This window comes from Cadophora gregata (assembly GCF_030347475.1).
Source record: "Cadophora gregata isolate MNR1 chromosome Unknown scaffold_1, whole genome shotgun sequence".
NCBI lineage: Eukaryota > Fungi > Ascomycota > Leotiomycetes > Helotiales > Ploettnerulaceae > Cadophora > Cadophora gregata.
In genome coordinates this window covers 1,944,585-1,959,350 of record NW_026695924.1, presented here as the reverse complement: position 1 = coordinate 1,959,350, position 14,766 = coordinate 1,944,585, and the positions used below count along the sequence as shown (strand labels likewise).

General features: G+C 47.7%; 6 protein-coding genes across 7 annotated transcripts; 2 read left to right on the top strand and 4 right to left on the bottom strand.

Moving 5' to 3' along the window:
• Positions 1–52: 52 nt before the first annotated feature.
• URA3 (orotidine 5'-phosphate decarboxylase) lies at positions 53–1,162 on the bottom strand (the record flags this gene model as incomplete). Its single annotated transcript, XM_058493825.1, has 1 exon — positions 53–1,162. One exon carries the CDS (start codon positions 1,160–1,162, stop codon positions 53–55), a length of 1,110 nt encoding a protein of 369 aa, XP_058364027.1.
• Positions 1,163–1,710: 548 nt separating this feature from the next.
• Positions 1,711–4,302, bottom strand: HSP70_1 (70-kilodalton heat shock protein). 2 transcript variants are annotated; one of them, XM_058493823.1, is made up of 4 exons: positions 4,184–4,302; positions 3,396–4,123; positions 3,337–3,340; positions 1,711–3,158 (listed from the first exon to the last, which is right to left on the bottom strand). In XM_058493823.1, the coding sequence occupies exons 1-4, from the start codon at positions 4,197–4,199 to the stop codon at positions 1,948–1,950; spliced, it is 1,959 nt and encodes a 652-aa protein (XP_058364025.1). In that variant the 5' UTR covers positions 4,200–4,302; the 3' UTR covers positions 1,711–1,947. The 2 variants fall into 2 exon arrangements, with proteins under 2 accessions (XP_058364025.1, XP_058364026.1); XM_058493824.1 differs by having other exon boundaries at positions 3,396–4,302.
• A 2,229-nt stretch (positions 4,303–6,531) lies between these two features.
• ONS95_000657 (uncharacterized protein) lies at positions 6,532–7,278 on the bottom strand (the record flags this gene model as incomplete). The annotated part of the gene is made up of 1 exon (XM_058493822.1): positions 6,532–7,278. The coding sequence occupies one exon, from the start codon at positions 7,276–7,278 to the stop codon at positions 6,532–6,534; it is 747 nt and encodes a 248-aa protein (XP_058364024.1).
• Positions 7,279–8,301: 1,023 nt separating this feature from the next.
• RPS19 (40S ribosomal protein S19) lies at positions 8,302–9,036 on the top strand (the record flags this gene model as incomplete). The annotated part of the gene is made up of 4 exons (XM_058493821.1): positions 8,302–8,334; positions 8,507–8,570; positions 8,630–8,958; positions 9,007–9,036. The coding sequence occupies 4 exons, from the start codon at positions 8,302–8,304 to the stop codon at positions 9,034–9,036; spliced, it is 456 nt and encodes a 151-aa protein (XP_058364023.1).
• A 1,242-nt stretch (positions 9,037–10,278) lies between these two features.
• On the top strand, positions 10,279–11,985 carry ONS95_000655 (uncharacterized protein; the record flags this gene model as incomplete). The annotated part of the gene is made up of 1 exon (XM_058493820.1): positions 10,279–11,985. One exon carries the CDS (start codon positions 10,279–10,281, stop codon positions 11,983–11,985), a length of 1,707 nt encoding a protein of 568 aa, XP_058364022.1.
• An 894-nt stretch (positions 11,986–12,879) lies between these two features.
• ONS95_000654 (uncharacterized protein) lies at positions 12,880–14,673 on the bottom strand. The gene is made up of 3 exons (XM_058493819.1): positions 13,954–14,673; positions 13,157–13,886; positions 12,880–13,104 (listed from the first exon to the last, which is right to left on the bottom strand). Exons 1-2 carry the CDS (start codon positions 14,474–14,476, stop codon positions 13,666–13,668), a joined length of 744 nt encoding a protein of 247 aa, XP_058364021.1. The 5' UTR covers positions 14,477–14,673; the 3' UTR covers positions 12,880–13,104; positions 13,157–13,665.
• Positions 14,674–14,766: the final 93 nt, after the last annotated feature.

The following is a 14,766-nucleotide window of genomic DNA, read 5'->3' as shown; positions in this document are numbered from 1 at the left end:
TATGCTCCCTTCCACGCCCAACAACTCCAAAGCTCCCATTCCCAAAGCAAATTCAAGCACCAATCCTCTCTTGATACGCCTCCCAAGCCCTTTTCCTATAGCGAATAGCCTCCTTCACCGGATCACCAGCCTTGATGATCCCTCTCCCGACAATGACAATATCGTTGCCCATCAGCCCAATGATTTTCTGTGGTGTGTTGTACTGCTGCCCCTTTCCGTCCCCATTGACCTCCGCATCCTCGTCCTCGCCCTCGGGTGGTAATTGGCAACCCGGTGTCATACTGAGGAACTGGTCTTCCGCTTGTGTATTCAAAGACTCCTGGGAGATGAAACCCATCACGAAGTCCTTATGCTCCCTCGCACTCTCCACACAAGCATCCGTATATTCCTTGGTCATGAAATTTCCCTTAGAAGACATCTGTGCCAAGATCAGAAGACCCCTCTCCATAGGCGCCTCATCAATGCCCGGAAAGTTCTCGTACTCCTCCCCAAAGCCCTCGTACGATCGTGGGGAGTTGGCAGGCTCGAAATGCTGTGAAACAGTCGTTATCGAGACAATGCTAGCCTTCCGCCCCGCATTGGCTGCTGAAAGACTCCTGTCTTCCGGGACAGGCGTCATAGTTGTGTCCTCGTCGTCCGAATCCAAGCTCTCTGGCCGTGGGGTGCCCACAGTAATGTCTGTCTTGACCTCGTAGCGCTTGCGTTCCCTCCAGCGCACAGCTGCGTCTGCCAGAGCGTCCACCGCTGCTTTGCCGGGTATCATGTTCACATTGGTGATGTGCGACCACTCGATTATCTTCGCTGTGCCTTCGGTGTACTGCAACTGCACTGTGTTGCCTATGTCCCCGAACTTGCGGTCTTCGAAGATGAGGAATCCACGGCGGCGCGCTATGCGCGCAAGTCGAGCTCCTGTGCCTGTGGTGGGGTTGTAGTCCCAGTTGCTGATGAGATCGTAGTGAGTCTTCAGGACAACAATGTGAGGCCCTATGGCGTCCGCCAGGTTGAGGAGCTGGTTCGTAGTTGATACGTCGGCGCTGAGACAGAGGTTTGACTGCTTGAGAGTCATGAGTCGGAGGAGGTACGAAGAGAGCGGGTGAATAGCTGATTCAGCTCTTTCCGAATAAGAGGCTTTGGTGATCGGGTGGGTAGTCACAGGAGCCATGGTGAGAAGTTGTGAGTGAGAGCTGCTTCCTCTCGTTCTTGGATCTGTCGAGTCTGTCTGGTCTGGATATTTTTCAACAAAGTGGGCAGGGGTTTTACTTAAAAGCAGGCGAGAGTGACGGAGATCATACGGTCTGGGCGGGACCAGTAGTCAGGTCCCTAGTAATGCCAGCCACCAACAGAGTTTTGACACGCAATTTAGATTTCAGGGGAAAGAAAAGCACTAGAAGGTGCAGCGTCTGTGATGCATCGTCGATTTTAAATGAAGCCTGTATCAGATCCGTCACCTCCTCACATTACACAGCGGGTGACATGCTGGGCGAGGCTCGACCCCTCCTTGACGTACCTGAATGTTGCAAGGGTATCTCAGCTCATTGACCTCCCCAGACCCTGAATAGGATCCTAGATCAAGGGCGGATCACGGATCACTTTCTGAAGGAGACTTTCATGTCACTGTGTATTTTGGAAATAGATTTCACCCTGCATGTCATAATCATATATATTTGAAAAGAAGAAAATAAAATGACAGTTTCACATGCCATACCAAGAGAGAGTTATTAGAATTTTACGACTTTCATTTTGTGCTACCTAAATGAGGTGCTTTTCTGCATTACAATGCAGCGTCCACCGGTTTTCCCAGTGAATTTGTCGCCAAAGGAAACGCAAACCCGCAACAAAGTCTACCCATAAGTAAAAAAGAGGCCCGCTAGACACCTGGCCATGTGCAATTATGCCATGACATGATGCCGAAATGCAAAACAACTAAAGAGATTCGTGAGAAACAATCTAGTCAACCTCCTCGACAGTTGGTCCATCATCGTGCGAAGCACCACCTGGTCCACCAGCACCTGGGAATCCACCTGGTCCACCTGGCATACCACCTGGCATACCTCCAGCTCCGCCATCAGCACCTTGGTAGAACTTCATCATGATTGGGTTGGCGACAGCCTCAAGCTCCTTCTGGTGCTCCTCATACTCCTCCTTGGTGGCTTGTTGAGACTCATCCAACCAAGCGACGGTCTTGTCAATCTCAGCCTTGAGCTGCTCCTTCTCGGAAGCATCGAGCTTCTCATCAACCTTAGCATCTGAGAGGGTGTTGCGCAGAGAGTATGCGTAGGACTCAAGACCATTCTTGGCGCTAATCCGTCCAGCCTCGGCCTCGTCCTCAGCCTTGTACTTCTCGGCCTCGGACAACATGCGCTCGATATCCTCCTTGGACAGACGGCCCTTGTCGTTGGTGATGACGATCTTGTTGGTCTTTCCGGTTCCCTTCTCGAGGGCAGAGACGTTCATGATTCCGTTGGCATCAAGATCGAAGGTAACCTCGATTTGTGGGACACCACGAGGCGCAGGTGGGATACCAGTGAGCTCGAACTTGCCCAAAAGGTTGTTGTCTTTAGTGCGTTGACGCTCGCCTTCAAAGACTTGAATAAGGACACCAGGTTGGTTGTCAGAGAATGTGGAGAAAACCTCGGACTTCTTGGTTGGGATGGTGGTGTTTCTTGGGATAAGCTTGGTCATCTGTCCACCGGCAGTCTCAATACCAAGGGAAAGTGGCGCAACATCGAGGAGCAGAATCTCGTTGGTGCTCTTGGACGAGGTATCACCGGAAAGAATAGCAGCCTGGACAGCAGCTCCGTAGGCAACAGCCTCATCGGGGTTGATGGACTTGTTGGGCTCCTTGCCGTTGAAGTAGTCGGTGATCAACTTCTGGATGCGAGGGATACGGGTAGATCCTCCGACCAACACGATCTCGTGGACCTTGGACTTGTCAATCTTGGCATCAGCGAGGACACGGTCGACTGGGGTGGTGGTAGAGCGGAAGAGATCCTGGCAGAGCTCCTCAAATCTGGCACGAGTAATGGATGTGTAGAAATCAATACCCTCGAAGAGAGAGTCGATCTCAATAGAGGTTTGTGCGGAGGAAGAGAGGGTGCGCTTAGCACGCTCGCAAGCAGTGCGAAGACGACGAAGGGCACGGGCGTTTGTGCTGAGATCTACATTAAAAGTTAGTTACATGTTCCAAAATATTGAGAGGACTTTGGGAAGTGGGGCAGTCTGGTTCCAAGCATCCTGAAGATGGCATGGATGTGCATGTTCCACAATGTTTCTGGAATGGGAAGGGGACAGGGTGGTTTTGTAGGGGGAAAATCCAGGAAATTGGGGAGTACGAACCCTTCTGCGAAGAAGTTAGCAATGTCCTGTAGAGCTGTAGGAAAGGGAGCAGTAAATACCTTGTGCTTTCTCTTGAATTCTTGGACAAAGTGGTTAACAAGACGGTTGTCGAAGTCCTCACCACCCAAGTGAGTGTCTCCGGCAGTGGACTTAACCTCGAAGATACCCTCCTCAATAGTCAGGAGAGAAACATCGAAAGTTCCTCCACCAAGATCGAAGATGAGAACGTTACGCTCGCCCTCGACCTTCTTGTCAAGACCGTAGGCAATAGCAGCGGCAGTGGGCTCGTTGATGATTCGGAGAACGTTGAGACCAGCAATTAAACCGGCATCCTTGGTGGCTTGACGCTGGGAGTCTGTGAAGTATGCTGGAACAGTAACGACGGCGTTGTTGACGGTTCCTCCGAGGTATGCCTCGGCAGTCTCTCTCATCTTAACCAAGATCATGGAAGAGATCTCCTCAGGTGTGAATTGCTTCTTCTCTCCCTTGAACTCGACCTCAACGACTGGCTTTCCAGCACGGTCGAGAACGGTGAAAGGGAAGTGCTTCATATCAGCCTGTACCTCTGGATCTGCGAACTTGCGGCCGATAAGACGCTTCGCATCGAAGACAGTGTTGACTGGGTTCATGGCAACTTGGTTCTTTGCGGCATCTCCGATCAAACGCTCAGTATCTGTGAAGGCGACGAAGGAAGGTGTGGTTCGGTTTCCTTGGTCGTTGGCAATAATTTCGATACGGTCATCTCTGAAGATACCGACACAAGAGTAGGTGGTACCCAGATCGATTCCTATTGAAGGGCCAATGTTAGCTACAGCCTCGTCGTCGTGGCGGCGTGGAGAATACTTACCGATAGCTGGACCCATGATTGCGGATTAAGTGGAATTGATTGAAGTGTGTGTGAGTAATTGAAATATGGAGAAACGCTTCAGGAGATGTTGAAGACTTGAGAGGTTCGTGGAGGTTTTTGTTGTGGTATGAAGAGGAAAAGATTCGTTGAGTGGAAGCCCAGGCAGTTTTTATGTTTGGCTGCGGGCGGAACTCGCTAAGGTTTACCAGAAGCTTCCATCCAGAGAGAACGCTCCAGCACCTTCTCCATTCACCAGGAAACCACTGCACCTGCACACTCCTGGCAATCACTAGAAAGCACCAGTAAGTACGCCTTAAATGTTTTCGATCAACAGAAAAGTACCTAATGATATTCCTGGTTGTCTATTTTTTTCAGGTACTTTTTTCTTTCCCAACCAAACATACAATATCATGAGTTCTAGCCATACCTATACCCATACCTAACAGCTGTCGCACTCAACCGCCTCACCGCCCACTGCTGAGGTGAGTGTCGCCCTGCCGACCTGCCCCGCTATTTGCAGACACCGAAAGAATGAAAACGAACCCCTCAGCCCCTCTCCCCTCCACTCCCATCGCCCCCCCTCCTAAAACGTCATTCGAGCCAAGCAAAATCACATTTTCTTCTCCCAAATGCAGATCGTGCCGCTCCTTTGGGATCTGATATTTTTGTGTGGAACAGTGAAGTTAACAACAGCTTTCTAGCTCCACAGGAGCTGGATGGATCTGGCACCGAGCAGTCTCTATCTCTGCAATGTCCCGAATGTCCATAATCAAAGGCGAGCTGATCTGCTTGCAGCCTGGTGCTGAAGTGGCAAAGAACCTTCCTTGTAGGTGCCTGAACAAGTCACAGGGATGTCAACCTTCCATTTGGAACGGCAGAGAGCAAGCCATGGGCGAGCTGGTCACATGACTCTTCGACCATGATTTCTTTATCAAATTTCCATTCCGTTCCAATTCCGTTACGATGTCTTTATTCTGCCCAAAATGAATGTCTGAATTCATCACTCTGCTTTACTTGGCTTTCCATTGCAGCTTTCATTTGCTGCATTCATTCTGGTTTGACCGCTGCTCACATGGAAGGAAGTCAAATCTGCCAACATGAGTGGCAAGGTACCAAACGCACTCTATGAGTCTGGTGCTCGTGAGCTGAAGTTGTGTCGCGGTTTCTGTGAATGTGATTTCTCACGTTAAACCATTTCTGCCGTTTGCTTCGTCTTCAACTGCTCTTCTTTCCTCCGACATCTGAGTATCTGATGATGCCGAAATTACAGCGCTTCTGATATTTACTTTGGACACAAGTGTCATTGCTGAGCTTCCGTGGAGTGAATTATCAGGTCATGCCTATCTTTCTTCTGTCAGTGTTTCTGGTAAAACTGCAGATTCAAAATTGGAGATCGCCTACAAAATTAACTCTGCCTGTTTTCAGGGTCCTCAATCTCTGCTTGTACTTCTCCAGCTCAATCGAGTTCATGCTCTTAAGGGGTGTCGTGTCATAATTTTTCTTATCTAAGTATGCAGGTCATGTCACGAAAGTCAAGATAACGTCGGAAGGTTTGACAGGCGAAATATTCTGCCTTCAAGAAATGGTTACCAGACGATCGAGCAAGCATGAGATTTGACCAAGCAATAGCAGGGCCAGATGTCCGTGGCCTGAGAGACCCATTTCTGACTCACGTCAAAATGTCTGGATCCGTCTGGAAAGATCCCATTGAGTGGCCTGAGGTGTCATGACTCCTCCCTGAAACAACGACCAGACTTCAGCTCCTTCAGCTGTCTATTCTACTTCTTCACGGAACCCTCTCTTACAAGATATCTTTTTGATTCCGTGTGTGTGCCAATACGTCGGCATCATATGAGTGCATTACCATCATTCTATAACAGGGCTGGATTCTCTGCGAGTGTACATGGAGCTAGCTTTCGCATATTTGGTGTAAAAGCTGCTTTATGGCTCGTAACACTCAGTCCAGTTGCAATCACTCTTCCACATCAGACAGAGGATTCTGTTTGGTAACAAGCATGTTTTGGTTCCAGATATAGTAGGTGGTGTTTCCAGTCTCCTGCTCAAGATTTCAAGATTTCCATTAGCATTTTTATCATAACTGATACTGATCTGCAGTGCTCACAACACGAAAACGGAGTTGGGAATAAAAGTTTGCAAAATAATGTGCCAACATGTTTCTTCTATGAATGGATGTCCAGAATAGTTGAAGTACCAGAAGAACTAAAGTTGTTCTCCAAGAGCAATGTAGAAAATAGCCAGCAACTCCGAACATTATATCCCCATTCACACTCACCTATCCAAATTGGTGCTACGCATCGAATGGGATCTGCCCTTCATCTTTCATGCAATCAAGTATCGAACAAGAACTGCTTGAACCACCACACAGCAGCATTCTTCCCTCGAACCATCGCCTCGCGCTCCCCAAGATGCTTCTCATCACCACGAGTAAAACAAGCATGCTCAACACCTGGAAAGTGCTGATAATTAAACGGAATCCCTGAAACCAAAATAGTCTCAAAGCTATGCAACTTCAGCTTCGCGGTGAACTGCGTATCAATCTCAGGCGCCAGAATCTGCACCGGTACTGCCAGCTCATCAATATCCCTCTTCGTCAGCCATGAGGGATGACCAGCTGAAATACAGTCGACAAGAGGAGGCTGATGTTCCTTCGCACCTAATCGAAACACCGCCCAACCTCCAAAACAGAACCCGACAGCACCGACCTTCTTGTACTTCTCCCGCAAAGCTCTAGCACAGTCAAAGATCTCCGGCTCGCGGATCTCTCGAGAGTTCTTCGCCACGAAGCTTGGAATATCGAGCTCGTGGAAGTTGTTGCTTAGGATTGGACCAGAGGCCAAAGATTCGCCACCGAAGAAGTCAGGGAGGTACACAGTTGCGTTGGTCTCACGAGCGTAGTGATCAGCTAGTAGACGGAGATTGGGGAAGTTCCAGCCGAGGAGATCGTGGATGAGTAGGACTGCTACATCGTGGTTATTGCCTGCTATGTATGTATCGTTATTGGCAAGCTTTCCAATGCGTCCAGTAGGTGTTCCATCCCAATCAAAGCCTTGGAGACAGCATGGTGGGACGGACATGGTGAGATCTTTTGAACTTGTCTAGGAGATATGCATTAGAGAGACATGTCTGCTAAATTTCAGAAGATACCTTTATAGCTGGTTGAACGGGGTCATTATTATGCCGGCAACAGGCACAATCGGAGATAGGTATTTGGCTACATCCATGCTAACCAACCCATCATGTGGAAGGCATGCTGCTATTTGCAAGCAGCTTGTATCGTAATTTTCAGGCAGCCGTGAACATTGCGGAATTATGGAGCAATGTTTGTAAGTAGCGCAAAGCAGCACCAATGATAAAAGTCTCATTGCATCTACGGCATTTCTACATCTCAGATGCCGATGGCCAGCACAGGTAAGACGTGTTGGATTGAAGTAGCGAATGGATGCTAAGGTTCATGGATATCACTTGAAGGAATGCAAACCATTTCCGTCGATCTGGATCGGATCGTGGAATAGACCATGTCCAAATTGAAAAGGAAAGTAGCAAATGTATCAAGACCAACTGGTCCTAACAAAGGTTGTCACCGGAGCGATTTCCGCACTTCAGTACGAAAGGAGGAAGCAAGCACTGTCAAACATCGAAACATTATGGATTTTTTGGAGCTAAATGGTCTTACACACTTAGAAAAAGGCACAGTAGCTTCATGGAATCAAGGTCCATGGGGAAACGGACTTACCTTATGGTTGATGACTGAAGCCCAGAGGTCCTCGTCAGGTTGAAATGATAATCGCTAGCTAAGCTGCTGCTCAACAGCCAACTTTCCCAGACTTCGATAGAAACTTAAACTTACAGAGTCAGCATCAAATGTTTCATACATTTCCCTGACCACAGCCTACTCAAGGCCAAGGAGAAACATTGAAGATCCAATCGAGAGAAACGAGGTATTCGTCACGTGAGAATAAACATAGTGGGCCCAGAGAGCACGCGGCCGCATCTTAGTGCTCGCTTCCACACACGAAAGAATATCGCGAAATCTGACCTCCAACTTTTTCTCCGACGACCACAACGACAAATCCTCGAACATCACACCAACCGCAACCATGGCCGGAGGTATTTCAGTTCGCGATGTTGATGTAAGTATATTTGAATCTGCAGGCTGAAGGAGGGAAAAGGTCAAATCGCAAATCAACAACAAAATGCGCATCTACCTCGATACTCTCGAATCTGAAAGACAATTGAGCAGGAGCGAGGGGGTCGCAAAGACCTCTGCTGACGGAATAATGCTGATTCGATGGGTGTTTTCAGGCGCAAAAGTTCATTGAGGCATACTCTGCTTTCTTGAAGAGACAGGGAAAGCTTCCAATTCCAGGTAAGGATGCGCCATCTTTCTCTCACAGACTCTCTTTTGCTAATTTTCTCTCTCCTTAGGTTGGGTTGATACCGTCAAGACCGGCCCAGCAAAGGAGCTCCCTCCCCAATCTATCGATTGGTTCTACGTTCGTGCTGCCTCGATCGCTCGTCACGTCTACCTCAGAAAAACCGTCGGTGTTGGACGTCTCCGCAAAGTTCACGGCTCCACCCGCAACCGTGGATCCCGCCCATCTCACCACGTCGATGCCAGCGGAAGCGTAGACCGTAAGGTTATGCAAGCTCTTGAGAAGATTGGTGTCTTGGAGCAGGATGAGGACAAGGGAGGTCGTCGTATCACACAGAGCGGACAGCGTGATTTGGACCGTATTGCACAGACCACCGTCGAGGTAAGAAGCACATTCAACGCTATATTGAATTGAGATTAACATACACAGGCTGAGGAGAGCGAGGATGAGGATGAGTAAATCATTTGCATTTCGGTCGTTTGGGATGGGCGCGGCATGGTGCTAGCACGGTGTACTTTCAAGGAATAAAAAAAATCCTAAAGCCACAGTGCACATTCGACTTCACATATCTGACCCAATATCACGAAATTCTTCGCTACACCGCTGTGACTTTGATACCTTTTCTCTAGTTTCACTGTAGACAAAATTCGGCAGTGCCGAATCGAGTCTCCTTTTTTATATTCACTCGTCAACCTCAAGACCAACCTTAACCTATTCGTAGTGCAAGTGTTTCGCTTTTGCTTCTCCTTCCTTCAACATCGAGAAGACGCATCACTTTTGCCCCTCTTTTCCCCTTGAAGTGTTGCTGAGCAAACAATCACATACATATCTATCACACGTGGCTTACCACTACAAGTTGACAGAAATGGGAATAAAACACCTAATTCTCAGCAAGATCTCTTTCCTAGACGAACGCTACTTTGCTAATTGAGGCTGCTGCCTATCGCAGCGGAAGTATTGCCACGAGGTATTTAAACGAGTATATTTCGTCAACTCCCGCCTCGCCGGTCACCACCAACCTTCCTTCAACTCACACCCCGACGCATACTTTTCTACTTTCAACTTCTCCACAATCAGCTCACCTCATTGTTCTTCCGCGCTCACAGAAGGCCTCTCACCTTCTCAGGAAATTTGGGAATCCGAGCAGACGAGAGGACGCGGGTCGGCAAGGCACATGCGCAGGAGCGAGAAGTGACCTGTCCTACGCTTAATAGGTCACTGAAGCTTGAAACTTGACAGCAAGACTCATATGAGGTGAGTTTTACCGGCCAAGAGTTCACTTTCAACTTGCACTAATACAATTGCCAAGAATACCTCTCTTCCGTTCTCACTTGGGATTCAACTCCACCTCAATAACTCACTCCAAGCTTCAACGTTAACCGAATAAGTCACAACTACGAACTCTAGTGGTATAGAACTGAACTCCTTTTCTCACCTCGTTTCTTTTCACTTTTCCGTCCATCTTGCTGTGGCACCAGTTCGAAGCTACTTTCACACCTTCAAGTAAGCAACGGGCGGCTTCATTTGTGGCGCACGTTTCCAAGGTAAGGTATCTAGTTCTTCTTCGAACACATCTATCTATACTCCCAAGCTTTATGTCATTTTACCTTTTTCTACGCGTCGTCACCTCTCTTGCTCTCACTTTTCCTCCCTTATTGTAACCATATCACTTAGCTAATAGACGAAGTAACAGCTGTGAAAATGACTCGACGCTCAGCTAAGAAGAACAGCCGTCTTGAGCATAGTCAATTCTTGGGACCCCGCGAGAGCCTTAGAGTCATGATCGATATCTCTGATTCCGATGATGAGCCTGCTCCACCTCTTCAACAATCTCAAGCTCCACCAAACTACAACAAGCCAAGAAAGCAAAAGTCGAAGACAAAGAAGTCTAAGCAGGTGAAGCAGTCTAAAACTGCAAAGACAGCAATAGTAGAAACCCCAGAGGACTCCGAGGATGAGCTTGGAAATGCCCAGCAACTTGTCCCAAAGCATCGCCAGAAGCAACCGCCTAATGCTAGTAGAGAGAAAGAGGTTCTCAGAGGACTCGAGAAAGCTGCCAAAATACTCACTTCGCTTGGTGCCCAAGCAGACGTGAAGGGCATCCTTCAACATGTAGCATCGCGCAACGATAATAGTTCGATTCAACTTCAAGATCATTGTGCAACAATTTCAGCTTTGCTCTCTCCATCAAGCTCGACTTCTACCCTCGCATATAGTAGGGAGCTACCCGATACTATCCAATTCTATAACCAATACTTCGCTCATCTGGGACCTGGTAGACGACTTTACGTCCTTCGCCCAGTTGAAGTCTTGCAAGGAAACACTAACCTCACTCGGCGCAAGGTTACTGGATTCATTCAGCATAAAGGCTCTAACTTCCCTCTCAAGTATGCTTTGCCAGGATGGACACAATGTGTAGACAATCATCCAAATGTTCTCGATTCAGACTTTTGGACCAAGGAGGTTCAACGTTGGGGTAGTTTCCATAATCACCACTTTCCAAATCACCCATTCGACGAATATCACGGGAAGGACAAGGGCCACGCATGTGCGTCACACGTTGAACCTAGATTGATGCTATGGTATGCGTGTGACAGACTATGCGTTTTACGTGGAATCGATAAGCCTGTTCGAGTTCTTCTTGGTGAACTCTTTCGACTTCGGGATTATGATGAGAAGATTGAGGCCGAGATATTCCTCACCCGAGCCCCATGTAAGAAGTGCTTAGAGATCAAGAAACTCATTGAGGACTATACTAGAATCATCTTCCACATTCGTGTTATCCCGACACTCGGCGAGCTTCAACTGGAACGAAGCAAGCATGGATGGGTCACATTCTCTCGCTATGCCCAAGTCAATGACGACGACAGATCCGAACCTGATATGGAAGATGCAGAGTTCGAGGAGGATGGAGAGGAGGAGGTGGAGGTTTTAGAGAGACAAAAGACCGTTGAAAAGACTAAAAGCACATTTGCGGTTGTTATTCGAGGAAATCCAAACACGCCCGAGAAACAAGCGAAGTCCAAACAACAACAATTAACTCCTCCATCCACCGGATCCTCTACGGTCACTAAAACATCGACTTTGACACAAAAACGTCGTATACACAGCTTCTCTTATCAGCCAGCTAATGCTCTACTCGTGGGTAGTCGTAGCCAGGACTCGGACTCTGACATTTCTGATTACCAACCGCCAAGCAGCAGTCAAAGAAAGACTGAGTCGATTAACGCTAAGACCCCCAATCAAGATCGATATTCCTCTGGCAGCACATCACACAATAGCAGTCCCTTTGGAGCAGAAGCATCTCGTCAGGCTAAGTTACTAAAGAAAGAACGAGAGAGAAAACGACGAGCACAAGGAGAAGTGTCCCCGAGTCTCGGCAAAAAGGCTCGCTACTCTAAGTTTTAGAACTCTACCCTCGATGAGTCTATAGCTGGGCTTGCCATGGATTACTTCAGCTGTCTCTTTTGAATGACCAATGCTGAGAATTTGGAGACCCGGTCCCAGTTTCTCACATCTGGCTTGGCTGAAATAGACGAGAATTGATGGATGGATTGTTAGACTATATTTTCTAGGGGTTGCGCTTTCTTCTATTTACTTCAACGTATTGCAGGGTTCACGGATATAGTGATATGCAACAGTGCGGAGCAAGACCGTACTAGCGGATTGGCCTCCTGAGTGATTGTTGGTGCGGATCTCGATTATGTTTGTGGGACTATGGGGTTCTCTCTGCGAGGAGTTAATTGCTTTCGATGTTTTCATTGTTCATTTGGGCAAGGATCAAGCCAGCTGGAAAGGGAAAGGGAGAGGGGAAAAGGACACGGTTAAAGGATTTCGGATTGACTGAAATGGAATTGGCGATGACGTATGACTTGATAGTCCCTCTCTCCTAATGTCAAGGGGAAAGAGTAAAATTCATGATGTACATGTAGAGAGGTGCATAAAATCTCCGAGCAAGGTTCTTATATATTGCTCCGTTGCACAAGTGATACTTGTCGACGCAAAGTCACAGGAAGTATATGAACAGTGAGAACTCTGCGCCCCACGTATCATAGAGGACAATACTTGGGGTTCAAGGAGCTAACTCAACGAAGGACTTGAAAACAATAGAGCAATACAGTAGAAGATCTAGCTCCTGCTTTTAGTTTTAAAGGTTCGGTATATTGGAAGCCCAGGTCTTTGAATTAATCTTCTGGTAGTCAACAACATATTTGGGTCGGTTTGGACTTACATACCTCCACCACCTACCGAATTAGGGCAGATTTTGTCTGCAAAGAGTAACCTAGAGAGGTGAAAAGACGCGTTAAAATTCAAAACGAACATAAAATGGTCGCTTGAAATTGTCTTAGGTGTTGCCGTTCTCTTGTTTACAGCGATAATTCAAAGTTCTCAACTATTTTCGATTCTGTGAGCACGTCCGTCACAGCCCTCCAAGAAGGGACTGTCCCAAGTCCACTTGATATACGAATTGTCTTCGTCGTGGTATAATCATGGAGAGCTTCATTACAGTGCTCTCTTCCATATCCACTTCTCACTGTCAGCACTGGTCGCTGCCTAGTCAATGGATGCGAATTCTTACCTTGCCTTCTAGCCTCCAAATGGTAGGTCTACTGTGGTTCTCAAGTAATAATTGATCCATACCATGCCTACATCCATTCTCCTTGCAACACTCACACAGCCCTTTCCGAGTCTTTGGTGTGGAATAAAAACTTCAATGAGTAAATTGGACCATTGACCAATCAGAACTCAATTAGAGATGGGAGCGAGATTTACCACACCGGGGTCCATTGTCTCTACACTGGTAGAGAAAACGAGCTGACTGTATTGACTGGGTCGACTGAACACTAACATTGCTGATATTAATAGGCCACTTGACTTTACGATTGACCCAATGGAGTATATAAATCGCTGGTATCTGCTTAAATGCCTCGTTATACAATCCTGTGCTGCAACACATTCCCCCACAAAGAGGCATCTAAGTAGCACTTATTGCATGCCAAGATTTGCAGCATAACTCTAATTCATAGAATAGTGTTGTCCGTCAGAGTTGCTTTGCGATTACTGATAATTGGAAGCTTCTCGGTATACTCAATTATCTCCACTAATAATACCCACGCCTTCCCGGAATCCCATTGGTATAAGTGCTGCCGCAATCGTTGAAATACCTCGCTCTGTGGCTAGTAAATTGAACTGTGCAGCCGCATTTCTCGTATCCGATATATCGACACGGATCCCCAAGCTATTAATGAACTGCCTCGTCCGTGGAGATATTGGCCTCATGTCTTTGCCCAACCCGAGAATTAATAAATCTGCACCACAAGTTAATAATATGCCCCTAGTAATGCTGATTTTGTATAGTAAACAGATTGAACGCACCAGGCTTTGGCCAAACCAGTCCCAACAGCCCCCAAGCCTCATCACCGACCTCCCATTGCCCTTTCTCGTTCACCAGACTCAAAGTCTTCCCACTGGGAACAGGCGACTCCCATGGCCTCCACGCAAATGCCTCACCCGCCACGAGTAGCACACCTGTCCCACCACCAATTTTTACCCCACTGTCCAAGTGGAAACCATCCCACAAACAAGCGTCTATACTCGTGCTCGGAGCAGGCGTGTTGCCCAGTACGTTCAGAGCTGCGAAGTCCGTCTGCGTATCTTCGGTGGATGCGGGACCACGATCGCGGCTTTTGGATTTGGGAGAGGCGAGATTAGAGGACGAGAGAGATATGGAGCGGTATATTTGGCGGCTTGGAAGTGAAAGAGCATTCTTGCGAAGTGCTTTCGAGGAACGGGCAAGGTGCGAGATGCAGTGTGTAGATTGCTGTCGAGCCGGTGGTGAGAGGAGGAATGCTGACAATTCGCGGATCGTTGGTCGACTGGAGGCGCGGAGTTTAGACATTATGATATGACCAGAAAACCAACGTTTGGCGTGTTAGGCAATGACGGACAGGAGAAGGTTGATTGTTGCTGTTGTTTGAGAAACGATTGAAGCTTGGAGCTCGGAGCTCGAAGCTCGAAATAAGCTAAACTTCATTAGGTAATCAAGGAGCCAACAAATCCTCTCAAGGTTCTTTTTATCCTACGTCTTGCAGCAGCATACAATTGAAGAGTAAATAATCCAGCTAGGGAAGTACCTCCATTACATTGTAAGTTTCTTTCAGTACATGGAGTCTTTACGTCCTGTTCTGT